The sequence below is a fragment of the Anopheles bellator genome, chromosome 2 (genome assembly GCF_943735745.2).
Source record: "Anopheles bellator chromosome 2, idAnoBellAS_SP24_06.2, whole genome shotgun sequence".
NCBI classification, from domain to species: domain Eukaryota; kingdom Metazoa; phylum Arthropoda; class Insecta; order Diptera; family Culicidae; genus Anopheles; species Anopheles bellator.
The window spans coordinates 25758287-25783742 of NC_071286.1; the positions used below are offsets into that span (position 1 = coordinate 25758287).

The 25456-nt window shown below is 50.7% G+C and overlaps 1 protein-coding gene across 1 annotated transcript in view; it reads right to left on the reverse strand.

The window, feature by feature from the left end:
• Nucleotides 1-3402: 3402 nt before the first annotated feature.
• LOC131208405 (neuroligin-1) overlaps nucleotides 3403-25456 on the reverse strand; it is a 54842-nt gene continuing 32788 nt past the window's right edge. Inside the window, exons 2-8 of the mRNA XM_058201144.1 lie at nucleotides 14971-15188; nucleotides 14738-14887; nucleotides 12936-14001; nucleotides 12460-12578; nucleotides 12093-12353; nucleotides 8635-9627; nucleotides 3403-3722 (exon numbers count right to left, since the gene is read on the reverse strand). Of these exons, the coding sequence (XP_058057127.1) occupies nucleotides 3403-3722; nucleotides 8635-9627; nucleotides 12093-12353; nucleotides 12460-12578; nucleotides 12936-14001; nucleotides 14738-14887; nucleotides 14971-15188 (3127 nt within the window). The remainder of the gene's footprint in view (nucleotides 3723-8634; nucleotides 9628-12092; nucleotides 12354-12459; nucleotides 12579-12935; nucleotides 14002-14737; nucleotides 14888-14970; nucleotides 15189-25456) is intronic.

The window sequence follows — 25456 nt, forward strand, 5'->3', positions numbered from 1 at the left end:
CGCTCCCCGGGCCGCGGGCGAAGAAGGCGACAAGCATTACGGTGCAGGAGACGGCTGGAAGTTCCGGAGGTTGTGCTTTTTCTCATCCTCTTCTCCCGTTTCTGCCGATGTAGGCGGTTCCGGAGACTGTCTTTCGGTTAAGGTCATCGTGGGCAGCTGGGACCGAAAAAGAAAATCGTTACGTTCCACGAAGACGCGGCGCTCGCTCGGCGGAAACGAGGACACCTCGCTCCACGGTGCGAGATCATCGTGAAATTAAAATTGTACCGCCATCGGTTCTGGAAAATAGCATTATCTTACCAAACTGATAGAAGGTCCTCGAACGGATGCAATGAAAAACAATAGATAACTGACAAGAAATATATGGCCCGAACAAGTTTCAATTTTTATTTACGGTTCGGGCGCTTGCTCGTCTCGTCTTGCCGCACGAGCGGCAAGACGAGCGGCTTCGTCCTTCGTCAACCATAACCACATGTTTTGTGGAGGTCGTGGGCGGCTTTGTGCAGCCCGTGAGCTACTCGGTCCTGCCTGTGATCCGCTTCGTCCTGCCGGTGAGCTGCTTGGTCCTGCTCGGGAACGAGAACGCGTTCGACGTTGGGTGACCTGCGACTTCGCAGCGGATCGTCGGCTTCGGCTACGTGTCTCTCGCATAGGCTGAGATTCCTGATCAATCGTGTCGGACATCTTCGTGACGACTTGGTTCGGAGTGGCCAACAAGCTGAGCTTTAAATAAGAACATCTGTTCGCAGCGACACTGTAAATGCTGCGCGGTGTAAAGATATGTTTGTTTTGATCGAAAGAAACGCGAGTTTCGCTCGCTACGATCTGCATCGGCGAGCGAAAAGGAACAAACAAGGAAACTGTTTCACACTTACCGTCTGAAATGAGGTTTCCATTTTTTTTAAATTTCGGAATTTTAATTAGTCTAAGCCTTTGCCTGTATAGTTTTACAAAGGAGAAAATGTCGGAAAACAAATACTGTAACCACAATCAGAACGAAAAAATGGATAAAAATTATAAACAAACGCGTAACGTCAGCCACAGAAACATCGCCACGGCGATGTTTAAGAGTGACAGAAACATCGCCGGGGGAGTTTCGGGCGATGTTCAAAAAAGGGAGATACGAGGAGTGTACAAAAGTTCTTATAATTTTGTATTTACGCGGGCTACGTATGTTCGATTTTTGATTTTTGAATTTTTTATGGCATTAGGTTGCTACTTATGTCACTTACTTATGGTGACAACTTCGGCCATTTTGAGTAATCAGTCAATTTTGTTATGACAGCTGTTTAGCTTAGACAAGTTTTGACAAAAAGCTTCATAAATTGAGCCATTGAGTGAAACCAGTTCGTTTTGTTTGTTAAATATTTTATTCGGACCATTCTCTGCCAGCCTTTCGTACTCCGCGCTTAGTGGTATATTTTACAACCCTCAACCTGCTGGCGGATAGAGGTACGTAATTTAGCTAGTTAGTTTAAACATCGTAAAACTTCGTGGATGCGCCCGGTTCGCGATCCGGACGTAAGGACGTAACCGTTCGCTCGCCCCATTGACCTACTAATGTCTGCCGTATCATCTCCTGCGGTCCGTTTTAAAAGTCTTACTATTTCCATGCCTTCACACATCCTGTGCAGGACCGGGCCTCACAGTCTTGCATTGGAACGTACCGGGGTCGGCGTGATCGGCTTCTCCCGCCGAGGGTGCAGTGTTCGTTAAATTGAGATTCGAAGTAACATGTAACGTTTTGTGTGTTGCTTGCGTCTACGTTAATGCGCGCCTTGCTCGAGAGGATATTTTTAATTCGTCGGCCTTCTACCTCACTTTTTACATGATTTCACATTTTACCGGTAATATAGTGTTGTTTTCCTTAAAAACTCGAAACACAAAATTTCGTGAGCAGTTTCATCGGTTCCCGCACTCGTTCAATAATTAACCCATATTTACAACCCGGGCGGACCCGGGAGAGTTTCCCTAGCGGCCTTTCGAATTTACCCGGCCATTTTATTTTTTCCAATAACACTCTACGGTAGCAACACGTACGTGGTAAGATGTTGAACGTATGCGGATGTTGTGCGCTGTGCGTAGTTTAATCCTCTGGCCTCTCGGGGCTGCTGGTGCGTTCGAAACCGGCCCGGGGAAACTTTTGTACGCCGATAGGAGTAATTTAAATGTTATCTACTCGGTACCTACATATGTATATATACACAAACACACTCCTGCACGCGTACTTTTTGTCAAGCCTGCAACCGATATCCTTTTTACTTCTTTCGTTTTGCGCCAACCGGTATCCGTTTCGGTACCGACGGTTGGCTCACAACGATGTGTGCTTCATTAGGTACGGTTCGTAACATAGCCCTGATGCTCACCATTTTCACCCTCATGCCCACCATTTCAGGCGAGCTGGTTTGAGTGGCATTATTCTTGGCAAACAACGTTGTTTTTGATCTGATACTTTCCCAGAATCGCCACCACCAAGAAGGACTATTATTGGCATTCCACGCAACATAAAACCGTCGCTATGGTTTGTGAATGAAATGCTTTAGCCCAAATTAAATTGATTAGTGCGTGACGGTTTCTCAGTTCGTTCGCAACCAACCTGCTGATAGGCCCGTTTTGGATCGCACCCCCTGAGACTTTGGGCATAAATCAATTAATTACATTTACATAGCGGCAAACCTCAGCACGTGAGATTAATTTGGCTGAGTTTTCTATACTTTTCTGTCCGCCACCTACACGAGGTACAATTATAAAACAAACCATCGTTTCGTGTTAAGCCAGAAGTAAGCTGCCGATGTAACAAATGCACGCACGCCAGTAACACGGGTGACCATGCGCCTCCATCGGCGATCGATTATGGTGGCAGCAGCGGCCAATCCGACAGTCCGCTCGGATTAGTGACCGGCCGGCTACGCTTCATTGGTTGGAAGATGTATTTGGTAGCGATGATTGATAGTAGCGGCATTATGGTTAATCCCGCTAGAGTGACGGCATGTGGTTGCTTTCCCAACCGCTGTGAGGTGGCTATTTTGAGGGTTCGTCGTTGTTTTGTTGTTGTTCTGGCAAGGATTGGTCACGTGGCGCTCTGGAGAAGTGCGATTCAATGCGAAGCAAAAAACCCGCACGGCAAAACACGGCCAACTTCAGTGCGGAATCGGGGTGCGAATATTTCGCAACAGAACGAGAAGGATTCGTACGCTTCGCGCAAAGAATATTTCCACATTTTTTTACGAACCCGCGTTTTTCGGCGCGTTGAACACTGGTTGCTGGAAAGCATTCCGTTGCGACTGGGAATTTACATCACAATTGTGTGGCTACACACCCGGTGCGCCGGTGCCGGTGCTAGAGCTGCACGCAGGAGTGCGCCTGGCCGGCTCAAACCAGATCGCCACAGTCGGGGTGCAATCAGACACGCATTTCGCTCATGGCGGCGTGGGGCAGTTGAGGGGGGCACACGGAAGCGTTCTTAAGATTTTGGGATTTTAATTGCATCAAACTGGCACCATCGGCCCCGGGGTGCTGATGGGAGTGATGGTGCGAGTGGCCGGATGAGGCTACTTGCTGCTGCTGCTGCTGCTGGTGGTGGGACCGATGATCCGGCGAAGAGTTCCCGGCGCAGGCTCGTCCGGTGCCGGCAGGACCGCTTCCGGCGGTGCCCAGCGGCGACGACCGCATGTGGATCCCGATGGCCGTCCCGTTGGGTGGTAACTTAATTTGCAGCGCATCTAGAAAAGTAATCGAATAATCGGGAAGCGGTGAACATGTTAAACTTCCTGTCCGCGACAAGGACATTCGGGTCGGGCTGGAAAGGTGTAAAGCGGGACCGGCCTCGGGGCGGGTTGATTGGATCGGATGGCTGGCTTCGGGTTGGGCTTTTTTGTGTTTGGCCTGAGGTTCAAATGGGATTAATTAAGCGGACGGCCCGGTGGTGGCTAATTGCTTGGCGAAAGGATTTCGTGAATTTTCATCGCACTTTAATAAACCGACATCGTGCGCCGCACGCCGCTAATCCACTCCGGTCCACTCCGGTCGGCCGGACTCTGGTTGATGCAAACAAATTTGCATATAAAATTAGAGACGAAATTCCGGCGACCCAACGAATCCGGAGGGCGAGCTCAAACCGGCGCGTAACCGGGTGATGGGCCCACCCCACCGGAGCCGTAATGTTGCGACGGGCGAGAAACATAAACTTAATCACCGTTAATTAGCTATTTTGATAAGCGATCGGCGCTGTGGTGTAGCCGGCAGGGAAATTGGGTAAAAGTGAAGCATGCTCCACCCCATTAGCGGCACACTGCACTAATTGAGTCCGATTGCACTGAATGCAACTAAATCAATCGGTTAACACAAAAAGCATCCACCGAATTGCGCTGGGTCAGCTGGCCCAGTAGATGATTTCATTAATGCGGGTTACTAGAGCCTGTGGTCTCCGGTTGATAAAATTAATGTAAACACTACTCAACAACAGCGGCAGGCAGTGCTTTGAAGTTTTTTTTACAAGCAATTTAGTTTTAAATTACAGCTACCACCAATTCAAGTTCGATGCTACAAGAGCGAACATTAAAAGTACCACACATTTTCGATGTAACATGAATGAAACCTGTCCGCACCAAAGCCAGATATTCAGGAAGAGAGCAAAATAGAGAGTAGCACTGAACGCAGTAACTACATTTAGATTTTACGCTCCTCTAGAGCCTTTTCTAGAATGTGATTGACAACTTATTATGCGCTTCACGCTACAGCCGAGGGTTTATGTTTGTTCAGAAAAATAATAATAAAAAGTCGATAAATTTGGTTAAAACCTAAGATTGGTTGAACAGTTGTGTATGATCATTAGACATGCGGAAGGTTTTCTGGCAGTCTTTTTCTGCTTTGTTTGAGAGTTTACGTAAAAATTTCCGACCTAACTTTTTTTTTTTTTTTTGCAAGACACTTTTTCTGATTTTAATTTTTTTTTCAACATAGTCACCATGCTACTCTACACACTTTTGCCAGCGATGCTGGTTGAGATGGTTATTGTTTGTAATCTTGATTGAATAATACACCCTTGAAAAAATACACCAATTCGGTAGTTTCAAAAGATTTACAATTAATCTTGTTGTGTGACAAGTTAAGGACACATTCTTGGCTTTTGCGAAAGCCAATGTCGTGCGCAGCACGTGACAAACACGACTGGCCTGAACCATTCTGTTATTCCTAGACGAGCGACCGACAAAGTTCCTACGAGTTTTTAATCTGTCTTCTATTCTCGATTGGGTCGCTTGCCGGCAGGCACTACGCCACTGGTGGCGAAAGAACGCGGCAAATGAAGAGCCTCATTAGCGCGGAGGAGCATCTGCGATCTCGCTGGCGGCCGAACCCAAGGATAACTTCACCGTCGGCCACCTCTGCAGAAGGTAGCTCTAATCGGCTGGTGGATTTTAATCATAGTTGCCACAATCGTTGGCCCTCTCGGAACCACGCCGTGTGGTGTTCCACTGCGCTCCGGTTCTGGCTAGACAAGGCAAGGCAATCCGGCGGCCACGTTTCTGCTCCGGCGTGGTGTGTCCCTGTTTTTGCGCCTAATTGCCACGTGGCCCGCGTTGCCGTATTTCGAGCTGAAAATGAAATTATGTGTACCTTAAATTGTATCCCTAGCGGTCGCTGGTGGCTCGGTTTTGGCAAACGTGTGGCCAGGCTGTTTTTACCGTTGTTATTTTTTTCCGTTTTCGGAAGCTCCAAATTTTGGGGGTGGCGTGAAAAAGCACTTCCCAAAATGGCTGTCATGTTGCGCGTGCCAAGTCCGCGCGTTCGCCACCGCGAGTCATATTTAATTTGGCGGCCGCCTTCATGCGCGGAGCTCGCGCAATCCATTCACGCTAATCACTTTATCTTTCCCGAGGGCCGTCACCGCCACCACCACCGCCGGAAGGGCGGGCGGCCGGAAGCCGTATCGCTTAAGAGGTTCCACGCGCCAAGGCCTCGGGCCACTTCAGACCTCTGAACTGTGTTGCCTTCCGGAATAGTTTGCCTCTATTTCCGGGCGTGATCGCGTGGCGTGCGAATGTTTCCGCTCGCACGCACACAGACATGCGCCGCGGCAAATTAAAACCGGCATTTTTCACACACACACACATAGGCAGAACTTCAATTGTTCCTTTACCGGGGTTCCCCGGGTAAGGCCCGTATGATTCCGAATAATTGATATAAAATAATCATTGCCAGGAAACGGCACGGAATGGCGGGGCCAGGGAAGGCAGACTCTGCGGTCGTAGAACCTGTCGGTAACGGTTTAATTTGATTTGACGGTTTCAGTGGGTGGCCTCAACCAGCGGTGGGATGGGAGGGGGGGGGGGACCACCGGGAGACACCCGAGCAATCGGTGGAATTCTATGCCGCGGCGTACGGAGCGCAAGCTTTTATGAAGTCACCGGAAGTGGGCCGGGTGTTTGAAAAGTTTTATGGCTGTGGTGTGCGCACGCGTGTGTATGTGTGTGGTCGTCGTCATCACTGGGATGGGGTTCACTTAAAATTGACTCACGGCGGCGAGGTTGGCACCTTCAATTCCTCCACAGCGTAGACACAATATTGTACCTTCCGCGGACTAGTTTCCGTCGCCGGCGCCGTCACTGGCGTTGATGGTTTTGAATGCATTCTGTTGAATCAATAAACTTCGGAGCGAAGGGAATGTGAAAAATGGCGCCGAATACGCCGCGGAATAAAATAAGTTAATGCATACTTAATTGTTGGGAAGCGTCGTCGCGACGGTAGCGCGACACCTCTTGGGTGCCGCACCGGAACTCGGTTGCCGTGGAGGCTTTTTTGTTCGTTTCAGATGCACGTTATTCATGAGTAAATACTTAATTGTGGAAATTATGCCTTCCCAGTGGAAGGGAACCGCAGACAAGGGAGCCACGTCAACTTCAAGATTGATTCATGTCCTTTAGTGTGGAAATGCAGCCCCATCGTTCCAACGAACGATGGGATGGTCCAAGTTGTACGAGATGCAGTGCAATTTGGAAAAATAAAATTAACCAATTAACTAGAGGATTGCACCGGATTTTCGTAATTTGCATTTCAAATTGGATTTGAACATTTTCAATTTAACAGAAGCTTCAAACTTGCGCTACAAATGCTAGGAGTTTCTAAGTGATTTATCTGTCCGCGACGCTAACGACCTTTGGCCTCAAAGGAAGGTTCTTATCCGCCAAATCTAGGGTTATCCAGCAAATGTTTGAATTTATACGTTTACGAAATGGGATGCTCTACGCTTGCAAAAAAATTGGGAGACATTAATAACGTATTTCCAGAGGGACGAGTCTTCAACTCAAATTGTACGAAATTTTAAAAGCTCATTTCATTAAGGCTCATTATGATCTCGGTGGTTATGCAGAATAAGCAGAATTGTCCTATTTGGGGTTCGGAAAACCCACAAGTCGTGCAAGAGAAGCCAATGCACCCACAGCAAGTGACTGCTTGGTGCGGATTTTGGTCTGGCAACATCATTGGCCCATGACAAAATATTAATCGCTGCTGCTTACTGTAACATTGTGTTTTTGGACATGCGGCAAAACCCTCCTCTTCACGCCGGTCTTGGGAAGTGAAGGCCAGGTCAGCTGCTACCGAGGTGAAAATCAAGACCCAGATCCCAGCAGAACTCCTTAATCCGTTTCGGAACACCCCGCCAATTTATGGTCACGGTTTAGGATCGTTGAAACACGTTGTTTCTGTGTGAGTTTATTGAATGATATATCGGTTTGTCGTCCGCGGTTCAACATTTCTCTAATTGCGATGGGTTTTCTGTTAAATATTTTCGCCACATTCTCGCTTCGTTTGCTAATTTCAACCTACGCCTCCACGTCCGTCTCTTTTCTATCGCTAACCTCATGATATCTCCCTTATGATCTGCTGGCGCGCTCACGGGGCTAACGATTCGTTGTACAGGGGGGGTTAAAGAGGAATAACAGCAACAACGGCGGATAGTGGAACGACGGACGTGCCGAAGACAACAAAACGGGACTGGAGCAAAACGGGTCCAGCGGCACGGAAACCCTTGGCAGCGAGCCGCAGAAGATGCGTTTACCAACACCAAACGGTCAAACGGAGATAACGGATAACGGGCAAGAAAAGCGTGGCTCGGTTGGTACCCGGGTGACTTCGTGGCACACTGGACCGGAAGCTAATGGAACGCCCTGAAGTGTTGGCCGAGGAGGCACGGGAGAAGGGGCCTTAAGTGCTGGACGGCCGGCATTGTGCCGTCACGGACGACCGAACGGTGGTCCGTCCCGCCCTAAGCTCGTGGGCGTTGAGGGGGGTCTCTCCATTCGGGAGCTCTCTCCGCGCGGAGCACTCTCGACGGGAAACGAGCGCTTCATGGCCCTTCTCGGCACTCTCGAGTGGTCGATTTGGGTTGCCCGCGGACTCGGTGGCGGCCGCCGGCAGGGCTTTCTGACCGTCGCAACTGACAGACTACGGGCCGGCTCCCGGGTCCTTGGAAGCGCCTCGAGACGAAGGGAGCGATTAGAGGAGCATCGAACGGTACGACGCACACCCGAAGCCAGTGACCGTGCGTGGTGTTGGGGGAGGTGACAAGGGTGATGGTGGTGGTGTTGAATCGGTTTCAAATCGGTGTGGTCATGAAATCTAGTCTCACTTTACCTGTGTTGGTGACGGCGGAAGTTGCGCTGAGCCCGGCGCCACCCATGCTTCTCGGCAGCGTCATGCACTCGTTCCGGTTGTAGCTCATCGGGATGTGCACTTGCTGCTGTTGCTGCTGCTGATGCTGCTGTTGCTGATGTTGCTGATGTTGTTGGTGCTGCTGCTGCTGCTGCTGCTGCTGGTGTTGATGCTGCGAGGTGGGCTTCGGGAGCGTCATCATGCCGCTGACGAACGTCCCGCCGCCCCCGGGACCGGCCGTCCCGATGAAGGTGGAGTTCTTGATCGGTATGGTGATGTGTTCGCTGCGCGGCGGCAGCTTCGTCCCCGTGCCGTACCCGACGTTGTTCGCCTGGAGCGGCATCTTCGTCACGTTCGACTGCCCGAGCGGGGCCGGCACGTTACAACTTCCGCCGTCACCGCCACCTACCCCACCACCGCCACCACCGTTGGCGCCACTCCCCAGGTTACCTACACCGCCACCACCACGACCGTCGCCGCCACCGCCACCAGCGCCGGGGGAGCCGCTCTTCATCACGTTGATCTGCATCGCGTTGGTGCAGATGTGGGGCGACTTGACGTCCCCGGCCAGGATGAGGGCGCCGGTGTCGTGGTTCTCCACGTCCACGATGACGTTGGCCGACTGCGAGTGGCCCAGGTGGTAGTGGGCGTGCTTGATCGGGTCGAACGGGCCCTGCTGGTGGAGGCCGCCGCCCCGCTGCTGGTACTGCTTCTGCAGGCTCTTCACCTCGAGCCGCGTCTTGTCGCGCTGGTAGTAGACGCCGGCGAAGATAAGGACGTTCAGGATGAGCAGGCTGCACCCGATCGCGATCGTGACGCTGAGGGCGGTCGAGTAGGCGGCGTAACCGGCCGCCTCCAGCCCGGCCAGCGTGTCCGTGGTCGCGTTCAGCACCGTCACCGTCGGCGCCAGGGCACTGTAGTTGCCGACCGGCATGCACGTCGTCAGTAGCGCCGGTTCCGCCGTCGTCATCCCAACTGGACCACAGAGAGAGAGAGAGAGAGAGAAAGAGAGGGACGAGTGTGTTGTGAACGCCATGTTGGTTTGGCTGTTTTTTTTTGGCCACTAAACATTTCACAAAACACGGTAACCGCAAAGGTTAGGGGTGAAAAGGGCACACCTGACACAGGGAGCTGGCTGCAGAGCGCTGAAACCGCTTTAAGAGTTTAAGCTGTCAAATTGAGGCAGCTAGAGAAGCAGACGACACAAACCACAACACGGATTGGAGCACTTTCTATTCTTCAGTCCGTCGCATTCATTCCGTAAAACATTACCTTTCAGGTTTTGTGCGTTAGGTTGAAAGAGCAACTCTTAAGCATAAGACGGATACAGAATGTGTAGGACCTAATCATATATCTAGTACTAACTTGGAGTAACGATTATTTACTCGGGCAGAGGTTGCTATGGTGGAGCAGCTGGTGCACTTATATCTCCACAATTCATTGTCCATTCTTCAAAATTTAACGGGTGTTACTGTCAAAAACTAGTCAAACAAAAAAATTTGTAAATCAGTCAAAAAAATTATTAAAAAATTAAATCATATTTCTTTTGCAAGCTATTATATATACATATATTATATACAGAATATGTAAAAAAATACCATTCAGTCCTCCATTTTAAGGAATGCGATTGGCCGAACTTTTCGTGTCACTCCTTTCATTAACTCTTGCACCGTTTTCTTGGTCGCTTTCTTTGCAGAACTCCAGTTTTTTTTTAAATTCAATTTCACTGACAACTGTTTTCCGAGTCATCTTAAGGTTCCGCTTGACGATTACCCAATATTTTTAATTGGGTGGAGTTCGGGCATTTTGGCGTGGTTCATGTCTTTGGGCACCACTTCGACGTTGTTTGCGGCATATCACTCCATAGCCTAAAAAAGAATCTTTGTACTTTGTTAGGAAAGGCAAAAGACGTTTTTTTAGGCACTCTCGGACATAAATTTCTTGGTTGATGGTCGCGATCGCGATGTAAATGCCACTTACGAACCATACGAACAGATAGCCTGCAATACGAGATATTTCTTTGCGAATTTCAACAGCTTAATTTTCTTGCAAATCTCTGTCAACTTTCCTCTTCCAGTTGCCGTATAGTACTCCTGTCCAGGAAGCTGTTTAAAGTCTGCCTTGACGTTGGTTTCATCATCCTGCGCTACGCAGAAAATTTCGTTAACATCTCCATGCACAGATTCCGCGATCGTTTTCTGGCCGACATTTTTTGCTTGATCACTCGTTTCGTCGTTTTTGCGGTCTCCTGGTTCCGACTTCCACCTGATCCAGTCTTTCTGACTGTCGTCAAACGTTATCCGAATACTTTTAATACATTGGTGACCGTTGATTTGGCCTCATCCAACAATTTCGATAACTTGGCGCGCGAGTAATTCGGATTTTTGCGCTACCGGTGCAAGATCTTAATACGATGCTCTTCTTGTTTCGACGCCATTTCCACAAACGAAGGGCAAATATCAAAATCGAATAAAATGTAGCATACTACACAAAAACATATTTAAAATGAGACGTGTACAGGATTTTTTGATGCACTACGAAAAATACTGCATCAAGTTGAAATTGTCTAGTTTTTGACAGTAACACCCTTTATATCATCGCCATTAAAATAGTCCCTGCTCTATGCAATACATCTATGTTTCTATTTTTTGAGATGGCCCGAAAAGTTCTTTTCAGAAATAAACTTCAACACATTTTTCATTTCTGCTCTTATCTCAACTATCTCTATCTCTATCTCTACTCTATCTCAACAACTCAAGGCCAGTAAGCATATGATGCTATCCTGAGCCTTAGCGAATACGGTGGCTGTAAAACGATCTGGGTAGAGGTAGAGAATTGATCGCGAAAATATGATACAAAACCTTCCTCGTGAAGCGAAAATCAAGAATTGCCTTCCACAAATCTGCCCTTTTTTTGGGCACAGCATAACGCTAACGACACATTACCACCAAATAGTTGATTTGTTCTCTATTCTAGTGCCAAGAAGAGAAAACGCGGGCTCCACGAAAAAAGAGTGATTTGCAGTTTATCAGTAATGTCGAAGCTTCTCGAACTCACGAACGCCAGCAAATCTTCCATAATCCGCGTATCCGTGTGCTGGTGATTCGATATTCATCAATTAAACCAAAAATGGCGCCACCCCAAACGGCACCACAAAAACGCGAAGGTGTAATCAAAGACGATCAAGCATCCGTCAAATGGGCCCACCATTTAACGGCCAGTGGCCATCAGAATATTCGCACCTCTCGTACGCAGTGTGCGCCGATGAATGGCGGAGCGCAAAAACAGGATCTTCGCAAATCCTACTCGCAAGTGGCAGAGCGATAGACGGTAAAAAGGTGGGTAATTAATTGCCGGCCCAAACGCAGGGAACATCCATCAATCATGGCCATGGCCAAAGCATTTTTGCGGGAACCCTCTGGTGGAAGCCTCTAACGTACCGTTTGCGTGCAGTGCGTGGCCCACGTCACCGCCGGTGAGCATGCCGCGGTGCTTGAGATTGTCTTCCAGGTAGTTGAGCCGGCCGGTGAACGTGTCCGGTTTGACCAGCCCCTCGTACAGGTCCATGTCGTCGTGGTTCTTGAAGAGATTGTGCCTCGCTATCACGTCCTCCATGCCGGCCTTGTGCAGCTCCGGTATCAGCCGCAGCCAGATCGACAGCTGGTGCGCCCGGAAGTGGTTCTTCATCCGCGGCTTCATGCCTGCGGGGCGCGAAACAGGGAGCCAGAGTCCCGGTAGAGAAAGAAGAGCGTACAGAAATCACCTCGTCATGGTACCGTCATGGGTGCCATTCCACCAGGATATTACCGATTTCCAGGTATTTCTGATGAACCGGGTCGTACTCCTCCCAGTTGATGCTGCGGAAGCGGTTCCGTTCGCGCGATGCCGCCAGAATCGAATCCTGTCGATGATGCTCGTTCGGATTACTGCGGAACGGGTGAGGGTGAGGGAGAGAAAGAGAGAGAGAGAGACCGCGGAGTTAAGGTAGACGATTTAACACTCCGGATAATTAGTCAGGTTTTTCCGTGGCACGGCCCGACATTGGCACAGGGCCAATTAGACTGCGTCCTGCGCCCCCGGGGGGCCAATGCTCGGAAATTCGATACTTCCTGGCAACTGGATATCGATGGTGGGGGCTATTTCGGACGTGTCACCAAAGTCCACGGTTGCCCCCGAACAGGATCCACGTTTGATTGGAACCGGTCTATGGTCCCCGCTCGCTCGATTCGCGTCGAGGTTAACTTAATTAATTAAACAGTCGGGCTGGCTAGCTAGGTACGTACCCGGTCCGTGCAAAGTTGGCCCAGTACACCATGATGGCCTCGGAGAGGGCCACCTCCGATTTGGTGTAGTTGCGCGGAAAGTGGTTGAACCCATCGACCAGCGGTGCCCCGAACACGTACGGCAGGTCCTCGCCGTGCACCGTGCCCATCCGCTGCGGGTAGTCGCCGTCCTTCGTCTGGTAGTCGAACACGTAGAAGAAGCACTTCGGTCCGGACGGCTCCTGGCCCGGCAGGGGCGGCGGCGGCGCCAGCATATCGCCGGTGTGGACGAGCGGGGCGACGAACTGGGCGTCGGAGAGGGCGGCCACGGCCGCGTCCCGCATGTTGATCGGGTGCTGCACCGTGCGCTCCCAGTCCGTGTACTCGTTGACGACCGTGTAGAAGATCTCGCTCAGGTGGTACGTGTACGCGTTCCGGACGTACGTGCGCAGGATCTTGTCCCGCCGGTCGCCCTCGAAGCCACTCTGGATGTCGGCGGCACTGAAGCGCCACAGCGCTTCGCCGGTGACCACGCCGAACAGGAGGTCGTAGCGTCCGGCGGCACCCTGCGAGCGCTTGGAGGTGCCCCGGATCGGTGGCAGCTCGTCGATGTCCTGGTTGGAGCGCCCGGGCCGGATGACGACACCGTCGACCGACGGCCCGAACGCGCTCAGGAAGCTCGGCGGCTGGATTTCGGCCGCGAACAGCTCCTCGAGCGGCACGTCCCGCAGGCAGTCGACGATCTGCTCGTGGTTCTTGATCAGGTCCTCCGGGATCGAACAGTTCACCTCCTTGGCCAGCTTGAGCGCGTACACGACCGGGTCCTCGACCAGCGCCCAGGACGAGTAGGCCGACCCGGACAGCAGGATCGCCCGGTGGAACAGGCCCGGCACCATCGTCGGGGACGTCATCAGGAAGTTGATGCAGGCCGCGCCGCTCCCGTGCCCGGCGAGCGTCACCGTGGCCGGGTCGCCCCCGAACTTGGCGATGTTCTGCTGCACCCAGTGCAGCGCCGCCATCTGGTCCATCAGGCCGTAGTTGGCCACGCGGGCCCGCAGCTGCGGGCTGGGATTGGCATTCAGAAAACCTGCCCCAAGAACAATCGAGAAACACAAGTACTGCACTGTAGTCCGCCATCGCCGCGACATTGGGTTTTAATTAGTTTAAGTTATCGTTTAAAATTTGCTTCTCGCGTTCGGGCCCACCCTGATGGCTGGCCCTGGTCACAGTGTGGGACTATTATAATAATTGATTAAAATGTAAATGCAATCGGTCCGCAATCACATCCCGCCCCACACACAATAATGGCCGATAATAAATCCAATCAGTAGGGCGGGCGATGGGTTTGCACATTAAATGCACGGATTGCATTTAAAAAAGGATGGCCACGAAAGATCGCTGGAGGAACTCCGGTTCGGGTTTGGGAGCTTATAATACTTTTCCCAATTGGTCGGTAAATCAATCATGCGCCGATTGATTGTGGGGAAATGAAATTCGATTTGTATTCGTTACGCTACGAATTGGCTTGGTTTGTTTAATATTTTCTTGTGGTCGTTCTCGAACCGGTCGAAAGACCGGTTTTATTTCCGTTCCGATGCCCCGTTCGGTAGAAGCTAAATTACACGAAGCAGCGATCTTCGTTCATTCAGTTAACGATTTGGCCTAATCGAAGTGGAAGCCAGAACCCCAGAACGGAGAAGCCATCAATCATGGCGGCATGATTGATGGGGAGTGGATTTGTCAAGAAAATGGACTCCTCGGCATCGATCGGTTCCGGGTCGGGCCCGGAAGTCCACTAAGGGGCAGGGCGAACGGTAACTTACCCAATATACCTAACCGATAGTTTAACGTAACTACGACTAAATCACTGTAACTGGCCAGCACGGTACCATCGTACGCGTTCCCGCTGTTCCACTCGAACGACTCTCCGTGTAAAAATACTATAACAGGCAGTTTCTTGTCACTTTGAGTGGCTGCAACGGAGAAAAAGCAGACGAGTTGTGAGAGAAGATGGCCAAGACCGAAGCGAAGCAGGTGCACGCCGACGAGTACTTACCATGAACCGGGGCAAATACATTCAAATACAAACAGTCCTCCGATTGGTTCTGTAAAAAAGGTAGCAAACGTTTCAAGTACTCTAGTCGTCCTTTTGGCATCTTATCTAAAGCTGCAGTTTCGTTATTTACACTCGGCAGTCGCTGGGGACAGACCGGACTAAACTTATCCGCTATCCGTATGCCGTCCCACGGCGACGGTGTTCGGGTTGGACTAAATCTGGAACGACAGAGCGACAGCAGATGGTTACGGTGTTAATATAAAGCAAAATCGTGGGACAGTTCCGTCCGAAGCGGATCAGCGTCGTCGAAGACTGTAACCGAGTGGAGTCCTTCGGTAATAAGCACCAAAGATAGAGAAAGAGAGAGCGAGAGACACTAACGAACTAACTTTTGTTCCCCGCACAGACACAGGAACTAAAGTTGCTTTCCCACGGGAACGGGACCACGGGACCATTTATGGTACTATCGAACCGCCATTGCGGGCGACTTCAGAACAAACTAGAGGAAAGCGGAACGAACAGCATAAAACCTCGGATAGCCGGCCCGAGAGGTGTAGTTTTGATTGGCCGAGAATTTGTTTTTGAACGAGTTCTTAACGAGGAAGTAGCAAAACACGCACGAGCGGGTTCGGTTCGCGCTCTCCTGGCCATTCGCGAGGAGTTAAGATCAAAGGCAAAGGTTTTGACTACGCCTGGCCCGGGATACAAGTGGTTCAAAGTATCCAATTTGTGCGAGATGTGTGGTGGATGTTTTGGAGTTCCATTCGCCAATAAAAACGATTCTCGGAACCGTTTTTGGTTCCTCAATTTCGGCCCCAAACAGGGGAGGTCAGTAAGTAGCGAAGGTACATGAACGATACGAGTACATGGTTGTTAGTCAGCATGGTTCTGTGCTGACGTTTATGAACAGGTGAACACAGTTCGGTAATGCACCGCTACTGTGCGGTGATTTCTATCCGGAATAGATATGAATTCTTCATTCCGCCTGGAACTATAAATTCCTAACACACGAACGGATGAGTTACCAAAAAGAGTTTGCTTGGAGAGTTGGTTAAAAATGGCGGCAGGAAATGCTGCATCGTTACATGCAGGAAATGCTTTCAGTTGACCCCCTCGAGAATAGAAAATGCTTCAAAAGCAATGAGTACAATGAATGAACGCTGGATTGGAATTCACGGGGGTCGAAAATGAATAAAATAGAAACATAAATGTAAAAGAAATATCTTGCGGTGGAAAGGTTCCTTGAAGCAGGTAAAGACCGCTCAGCGGTTGTAGTCGGATTAAGTAAGTAAATGTAAAAAAAAACGTAAAAAACAGGACAAGGCCAATGTCTCTGAATGCATGAAATGATTGTCCATTCAACGATTTCATCCATAAATTCAACCCCCAAAGCATGGTATGTTTCAATCAAAGCTCCGGTCGTGAAAAAGCGATTAAAATTATACATTTAAATTAAATCCCGTGAACGAATTCCATATAGTAGACGAATCAAACACCAATACGGTATCGGCGATGGTGAAAACATACCCGTTTGATGTTGAAAAATTCCAATAAAGATCGCACACGGTACTTTAGTAATTGTTTTCTCTCATACACCCAAGAGGCACCACCTGGGGTGGTTTAAAGGTGGAAAAATTAGTTTTTCCACCGAACCGGGTTTCGCTTTAATCGTCCGCGAGTTTTATCGGATTGTTCTGGCGATAACAATAATCGGCCGGCAAAAAACCCGTAGCAATAGCGAAGGGAGGCGAGCGAAAAAAAACAGCAGATCACCATTGCCTTCCATTTATGAATCGCTTTTGAGCTCAATTTATGCTGGTGGCCGCGAAAAAATGGGAGAAAAACAGGATTTACCTGGCTCGCATTCTCGTGCTAGTGTTTCGTTCGACGCGAGCCGTGACATTTTGTTGGCTTCGATACGACGACGGCGACCGGTTCTGTGCCGTGCCGCTAATCCAAACCGTCCCTGGCCTTTCGCTGGTGGCCAGCATAATTTAGCCACCACCTCTCACCAATTAGCCGTGGCTTGGGGTGAGGTGACGAAAATCCGTAATCCGATCGCAAATGGCCCCGAATTGAAATTAGAATTCATTTTTTGGCACCTCGGTGCTCGGTATTTTGGGGCTGAAAAATTGAATCCTGACCGTGGCCGACAAAATCGCGGAATTGATTTGCTGCCCCCGTTGCGCCAGCGTGAGCGAGTTTTTATAATTTCCAAATGCCAATTTATATTAGCGCCACCATTCGGCCGAACAATGGCCACCTCGGTTGAGGAGGGAGGAAAATGGCGTGCGCTGTTCGCTTTGGTCGGACCGTTTTTCCGACGCACCGTTTGACCATCTGGCCGTGTCGTTTGTGTGGCTACAATTGCAGCAACGTTTATGGAGTAGTACCGCACTCCATAACACTCCATCATGCGTTTGGTGCATCATGACGGTCGTTGAGGAATGGCGTTCGATCACGTCGGATCGAGAGAGAGAGAGAGGGAGTTGAATGAGAAAAAAAAACACACACTCCTGCATGACAGGATAATCCGTGGGGTGCAATTTGTGTCCTACGCGATGACACGGTCGGCCCCCACGGGAAGCAGTTGTTGTCCCTTGCTACCGAAAGGTGGCGCAGCGTGTGAACATAATCGTCCATCTTTACGTTGGTTATTGATTTGGTCCGGTGTCCCTGGACCTTGTTTGGGGATGCATCGGCACAGGACGTGCGGCACAAAGTATAACGATATGGTTATATTTTAATGAGACAATTATAGAGCTTTGTTTCGGTTGCGGTAAGTGTTTTAAATGGGATCCCGTTTATAGTTAGAAGTAGCGACGTGTTCGACGTGGGGCAGAAAGAAGAATCGGGTTGAAACTGGAATCGAGAAATGCGTGAACCGTGAACCGAAATGGAACCGTTTTTTTATCAGAAATATTCGGACACATGTAGATTTGCACCGTCTTCAAATTGTATCCTAACTGTATGTCTAATATTTGGTTAGAATCGACAATGATATAGTCAGACTAAAGTAACTCTAAACATGGCTCAAATTTTGCTCTACATTCCGAACTCTTTCCACTCGACTGAAAGTGAAAAATAGAATATCCAGAATAAAGTGCCTTATTAATAATTTATGAACAATTTCAGCACAGTCAGGCACGAAACGCTGGTGCAATTAGAAAAGGCGAAGTCGGAATGAATGACAGCCCGGCCCGGGTCTGGTTATTTCAATTGAAGAATAGAGCCAAGCGGCCGTTGCTCGTTTGTGTTCAGCAAACTAATTGGAAACGGTATGGGACTAATTGGAAGAAAAATTGCTCAACTGCTTTAGAAATTCCCGGGCAGGACGCGAGCAGCTCCTGCTGGAACGAGAAAAAGCCCGCTTCTAACGGAGCTCCCTGGCTGACGACGGCGACAGCGGTCCGAGTTGATATCCGAGAGTGGCCCCGCAACCCGGAGAAGTGCGCTCTGCCCTCTGCGTGGCCTTGCTCCTATTTATGGACTCTCATAAAAGGAGATGCAACAATTACGCAACACTTGCCTGCTCGTTGGCGCTGGCCAGGAGTGTCCGGCCTGGGCAGAAATTACTGCAGTGTGGCGGTGGCGTCGCATTTATGCACTGCAACACTCCTCACGGCCACTTCCAACTACCGCAACATTATCATTATGGCCGTTGTGCTTTTCGCTATAATGCATTCTTATTTAATTCATCCATCCGACACATCACATCGCCATCAAACCGGTGCCGGAATGGCGCGAAATGGTTTTATGTTGGGGCACGTGACACGCGCCTCGTCTGTCACTGGGTGCAGGACGTCTCTCTGTATGGGTGACACTTGGTGTCGCAAATAATTATTTTTATACGGTTATTACTATTATGATAATGTTGCTCCTCCCGGAGCCTGCCACGGCCGGCGCCGGTGTTTGTGTTGCGGTAGTCGGCCATCCTTGTGGCGGTGTGCGGCTCGGATGGATTACCGTTGACTACGCCCCACACGGAGGATCAGTGTTTGCCGATCGAGAGGACCCCAATACTCGACACGTGGGTTAGCTCAAGTTGTCAAGCTGAGCTGACATCCGGTGTATTGCGTCGCTCGATGAAGTCGATGTCGTCCAAGGTTGGGTAATTGTTGACTGGTGTTGTGTTGGTATCAAAACAAAAACACCATCATCATCATCAAATGCCGAAAAGCTCCGGTACACCTCGCTCAAGGCCTCGCCCGGCCCGGGCTTTTACGGGGCCCCCGTCGAACGGCTACCATCAATGTTATGGTTATGATTACGAGGAGGCGCATCACCTCCCACCGAACCGGGATCCGGGGCCTCCCTCGACCTTGTACTCGTTTTGGCAAGATGCGAACGCCAGCGAACGCAAGATGTGCGCCTAGGCCACCGAAACCAATAACCGGGGCCCTGGTGATTACCGGGAACCGCCCGGCTTCCTTTGCCTGGCGTGTCTCGCGGGGAAATAATAACAGCCCGGCGGCCATTATGCCCGACCCCGCTTTTCTCCTTCACCAAATGTCCCGAAAGGTGAGCTTCGCAGAAACCTCGGAAGATGTTTTCCATCAGCAATCAAATAGGTGCACGTTCTCGTTTTCCGGACTAAGCATAATTTTATTTTATTTCCACTTTTTCCCGCTTTTCCAGCCGGCCGCCAGGTGGGCGGTGTTATATTAAATTTTTACCGTGCGCCACGTGTTTCAGCACTTTTTGTGCTGCCCACCAAAATCATTGCGACATCTCCGGAACGGACACTGCGCACTGCGCGAAATCCCGTTATCAGGACGGGCCAACCCACGTAACAGCCCGGTACCGAGGCCATTCGGGTCGAATCGTTTGATTGACTTTGTGCGAATGTGTGGCCAGCGATTTCCATCCAGGTTACATATCGTGCCACTAATTGATTCCGGCCGATTGTCGATTACTCCGAAGCGATGTTTAATCGCCCAGCACACAACGGAGCTGTCGTTTCGATTGGAAAAGTTAACAAAAACTCCCTCAAGGGTCACTGGCTGTGGCCAATCTGTGGCGCCAGCCCCTTTTGTTCCGTTTAATGAAGGGTCTCCGATCAAGATCTCGTGCAACTCCGGCACCACTTCCGGTTGTTTGGTTTGCTTCGAGAGGATTTTGGAGTCACTTGGCAGTTCGACAGGATAAAGGCGCCAGCCGACAGTCGCAAGACCAATTCTTCCAATCTCGGTCCGATTCACGCGATAAGGGTAAGAATCCTCTTCGGTAGACCGAACGTTACCGGCACGGGTCTCCGGGCTTTTAAAGCGCCTGTTTCTGTGTGTTCGGGGCCATCGGTTAAAAGAGTTGGACCTGAAGTTCTTATGGAGCATTCGCCGGATGCGATGCTTCACTTCCTGCCCTATTTGCGATCGGAGCGATTTTTTGGTTCATTTCGTGTTTCAGCCCATCAACAGCCCAACACAAAAATGGCGTCCCGAAGTGGCAGAGTGACGTTAGTTTACGAGCCGTACAGAGGGTCCGTTTTGGTGTTGCCCCGTCAATCCCATCAAAGGACCTCGCGGCGGCGGTTGAACGTAAAACATACGCCCGCGAGGACACGATTCGTCTGTCGTTGACGGCCGTTGGCACCACGGCCAAAAGAAAGACCGCCGAATGAAGCGGGGCGAACAAAAACAGGGCCGTCTCGGCAATAAATAAAGATTTGTAGCGCCCACCGAGAACCAACCAACGCGCCCTTCGACCCAGTGTCTTAAAAAACCGAACCGAGCCGAATGGCGGACGAAAATAGGAAGTAAATATTGCCTTCTGCCGGAGCTGCCGTTCGCAGCTGGCACTCGAAATAAAGTGCACCGGGCCGGGTCCAGGCCGAGGGCTCCATTTTCGCGCACGAAAAAAAACGGCACGGAAAGGGCTTTCTCCTTACAAGTCAAACAGCGCAATGCCGGCCGGGGGAACAAAAAAAAACCCCTCATCGTCCGAGAACGAATTGCAAAAAAAAAAGGAAAGGCCAGCCCCGGGAAGGATTGTGGGACAGCAGCGGAGGGCACAAAAAAGCTAGCCACCGAGAGAGAGAGAGAGGGGCGCCATTTCCGGTGTGTTCCGGTGTCGTTGTGCGACTCCGAACCGCCCGGAGTCGCGGAGGATTTTCTTTTTACCATTTCTCGTCCGTATCGCCTTCAGCTTATCGTGATCATTTGCTCGCTCGAAGTGAATCTTTCTTTTTTCGGGTCGGTCGGCCGAAGTCCTGGCGAAGAAAGTTTCTCCCTGCCTTACTTCTTCATTTGCCGCTTGGCGTTTTGATGTTGCACTCGCTTCTGTACCTGGCCGTTCCCCGGATTTTCGGGAGAAACCCGCCTGTCTGTGTACGAGCTGCCCATTGTTTTACCCTCTTCACCCGGCTTATCTCGGAACCCAGCCTGGGATTGGGGCAGCCGTGGATTGAAGTTGCTAAATTTTCGAGGCCAAATCCAAGCACCAATCGGGTCTTCCGCCGGTGTCCGCGTGGGTCAGCGGAAGCGGAAACGGTACCGGGCGCTCGGAGATTATCTATGGACAGTTTCGAAACGCAAAAAAACGGCAAGAGCCAGCCTACCACAAAATAACACCCTGGGCCGGCCTGGGGCCCCATTCGGTGACCGGGTACCGAGCCCCTCCCAGCGCCAGGAGTTACAAGGCCATCGTGGGAACGGGGCGGTAAATGATATCCAAAATCCTTTGCTCAATTTGCCCGCCATTTTGGGACGCTTGTTCCGTGTCAGGCGTCAGGCGGCGATGCGGCGATGGCGTGTGGCCGAGGCCACCGGGGAGGGGAGGAAGGGAGGGATTTATGTTTGGTGGAGCCGGCCAATGTATGTATCTCGTTTGTAAAACATATTGAAACGATTTGCATCGCCACAGGCCACATATGCGGGCCCATATGCGGGAGCCGTAAGCCTTCGCCGGATTTAGGCCGTGAGGCGGCCGGCCTTGGGAGGGTCTCAAAATGGTCTCAAGATCAAAGGCACTCGCCTGCTGTATTAAGCTGCTCATGAACACACACATTGTGTGGGGCTTTCAATTTATTTGGTCGATTTTGGGATCGCTCGAGTGCTTCACGTCCGGGCCCCGTCAAGTGGACGCCATAGTGAGCCATAATGCTGCAAACAGGGTTTTAAAACGAGAATAAAGTGGAGAGAGAGAGTTTCTGTAAAACACATTACGCTCGATGGGCCGCTAAGCTCAGCGGGAGCGGCTGTGAACCGCAATAAATTGATGCCGATCCGTCAAACACCCGGGAAAGGACATTTGTCACGGACATCCCGTCCCGGCCTTGATGGGCAGCGCAGAGTAAAGTTTATCACGGGGAAGTAGATCTAGGCAGGAGCCGATAGCCCACTCTTCTGTGCTTTATCCGTCTTTTGGCGAACCGAGATCGAGCAAAGATAGTGATCCGTGCGCCCTGGCCAGGACCTCCGAAATCGCAGGTGCATTCGCGGGTTTTAGTGGGCGATAAAAATGAATAATCCTTCGGCGTTTCGGACTGTCACCATTCGGAGCGCGTCGCTGCTCACCGTTTTCGCGAATACAATCGCCACTGGCCACCGCATTGGCGGTCGGTCACGTGCCGAATGTGAGGCTCATAAATAAATATTGGTCACTTTTGTGGGAGGATGCCACCTCGATCGGTCGGTTGGGATGCTGGCGCCCCGCACAGCAGCTGCGGCACGGTCTGTGGTCTGCGGCTCTAAAGCATTTGATTGATCGTGTTTACCGATTCCGGCACCCGCGGACCCTGTGTACATCGCAAACATATTGCCGGAGAGATTATGCAAACCACACAGGCGATTAATGGTGAGAAAAAGGATCGATTTTTACACTCCGTCGCAGTGACTGAGCAGTGAAGTACGACGCAGAAGCTAGACTACTGCTGGTTTTAGGTGAAACAATTGAGTTTCTCGTGACATGCAAATGTAATTACGCTGTACCGCTGCGCATCGGGGCCCTTCAAGGAACGGTGCGCCTCGCCGCCGTCGGGACAATGCCGATTGTCGCCAGCATCAGGCACCGCACCAGTGTTGCCGTTTGTTTGTGCAGTCCTCATCCCGGCCGAACCCGTGAGCACGAAAACTGTTTGCCGAGCTCCACCGTTCGCCCGCTTAAAGTTTAGGCAAACAGCGCGCGACAAACAACACAAACTTGTGCCCGGATAGTTCCGTACCCGGATAGTGCTGTTGTTCCGTTCCGGGCCAGAAGGTGCCGGCGCCGGCAACCACAAGGACGTGTCTGCGTCCCTTTCAAACGATCCATCAAAATGTGCGAGTTTTTGGAGCACCGCATTCGGGCACTCTCCGTAAGGATAATGAAATACATTTGACGAGCTGTGAAATGAAATACGAAATGTGGGAATAATTGTGTTACATCGCGCCACCAACATACGTGTGCGGTCCCGGTCGACATGCGGGTCCTTCGACACAAGCCATCCTTCGAGCGGTTTCAAGAACGCGGCTCTTGACAGCGGTCTAGCGAAACATTGTCGGGACATCGTGTTTCGCAGTGGCATCATGCTTTGGGGCAAGCGTTGGACCCCGGAAGTCGGGTCCTGGGCAGGGTTCTAATGTACGGTTGAAAGACCCACCGAAATCCCTCACGAAATGTGGGCGAGCGCTCCCGAACAAGAGTGACGTTATGGGCACGCCAAGCGGGTTCCCTTCCGGTCTGGGGTAGTCGACAAAACTTTGGCGTGACATTCTTTGTGCCACGTTCGCACAGCTTCCGCCATCGTGAATCTTTTTTTTTTTCGTCTTTTCCGGAATGCCAAAATTGTTGAATGTTTTACGCCGTGCAGTTCATAACTTGCAAGTAAAGCTCCGACGACGACGGTACAGAACCGAGACGACAAAACAATGTAAACTTCTTCATCCGCATCTCCGCTGCCGGTGCGCCGGTGTTAATCAACTAATTCCACTTGAACGATCGGTCGGCCCGGAAGTTGCCCCAAGGCGCACGCCGCCGAGAGAGCGCCAAGCGATCTTAATTTGGATCCGCTGTGCGAAACAACGTCAAAGAGTCAAACACCGGGAATGTCACCTTCGACATCCGGCTTCCCTGGTCTGACTTCGGATCCGCGGTGTGCGGTGTTTGCGTCGCTGTTTGCATCCGCGAGCGAGCAGAATGTGGGGTTTGGAATTTATTAGCTCTATCGGGGGGTCGGAGGGGATGGGGGCACCCCAGGGCGGGCCTCCTGCACCCATCGCCCCCGACGGACTCATCAAAAGCGTGACGAGAGTCGAAGAATGTTCGTCGGCCTCCTTGAGACCGCTCGACGTCGCTCGACGACGGCGAGTTCCAGGTTGGCACAGGTTCAAGCACCGGTTAATGGATGGGGGCCGTCCCCGGTAGCATAAACTTCGCCCCCGGCATATGTATCATGCTCGCGGCCTACGTCATTAGGGTGCGCTCGGTATGTTGCGATGGAGCACCTCTTGCTGATCGAAAGTACATAACCCACGCGGCGCAAAAGTGACAACGAAAATTGAATACCGGGCCTTTTGATCACTGGGCCTTGACGTATAATCCGGATCACGGACAGGACACGGAATGGCGATCCGGATCACGGACAGGGTAGCAAAATGTAGCTTTCGAGGCTTCGCAGGCGAAAATAAAAGAACAACCTCAAGTCCACCGAGCATCGGTCAGCGGCCGGTAATTTGTTTTGAATTTCAAAATGATGAGAAAAAGTAAAATATTCCACCGATGCCCAAATAAAGAAACGTTTCATTAAATTAACTGAAAGCGCGCTCGGTCGGTCGGTCTAGGTCTCGGAGGGTAGAGAGCTGAGCTGAACTGAATTCAAATTAGTCGGCGGTATCGTCGGTGGAATGCTACACATTTTGGGCGTGGCCAACCAACCTTTGCCGTCGCTCGGCCGAAGTAAGATTAGATGCTTTCGCTCCGATACCAGAAGCAGAGCCAATCCCCGAGACCGTTCGTTTCGATTGATATTCACCGAGCAATGGGGGCCCAACGGCGGCCCCGTACAGACGCTGGCAGATTCGGCCGGTGGCTTTCGGGCTAATCCAAAGTACAATATTTAGGGTCCCTAATGAGCTACGCCAACAAGGAATTCGAGATTTTACGCTCACCACAGGAGCTGGCGCGCGGCGTGGCGGCTGCCTCCGAATCCTGATATCTGCTTTTTATTGTAAGCTATTTTGTGCGCCTTAAAAATAACCTCTTGTGGGATTGGGAAAAGAAATGTGGTGGAAACTGTAAGGGTCTGGTACTGATTATAATTTGCATCATAAGATACAGGTTTCAACATCAATCGTCCGAGAGCTGTGGTTTGAATAAAAGAGTTTAACTAAAAATAGCTTTAATGTAATAAAAGAAAACTGCGGTAAACTAGAATTGAAGATTAGGGATTAAGAAGACAAGATTTTGAACGCTGGAACCACAGGTTTCCGATTTCTTCAACCTCAAGCCTCCAGACTCCAGCACTCCAAGGAATCAGGTGTACTGTTTGCCAAATATTTATCTTTACTAC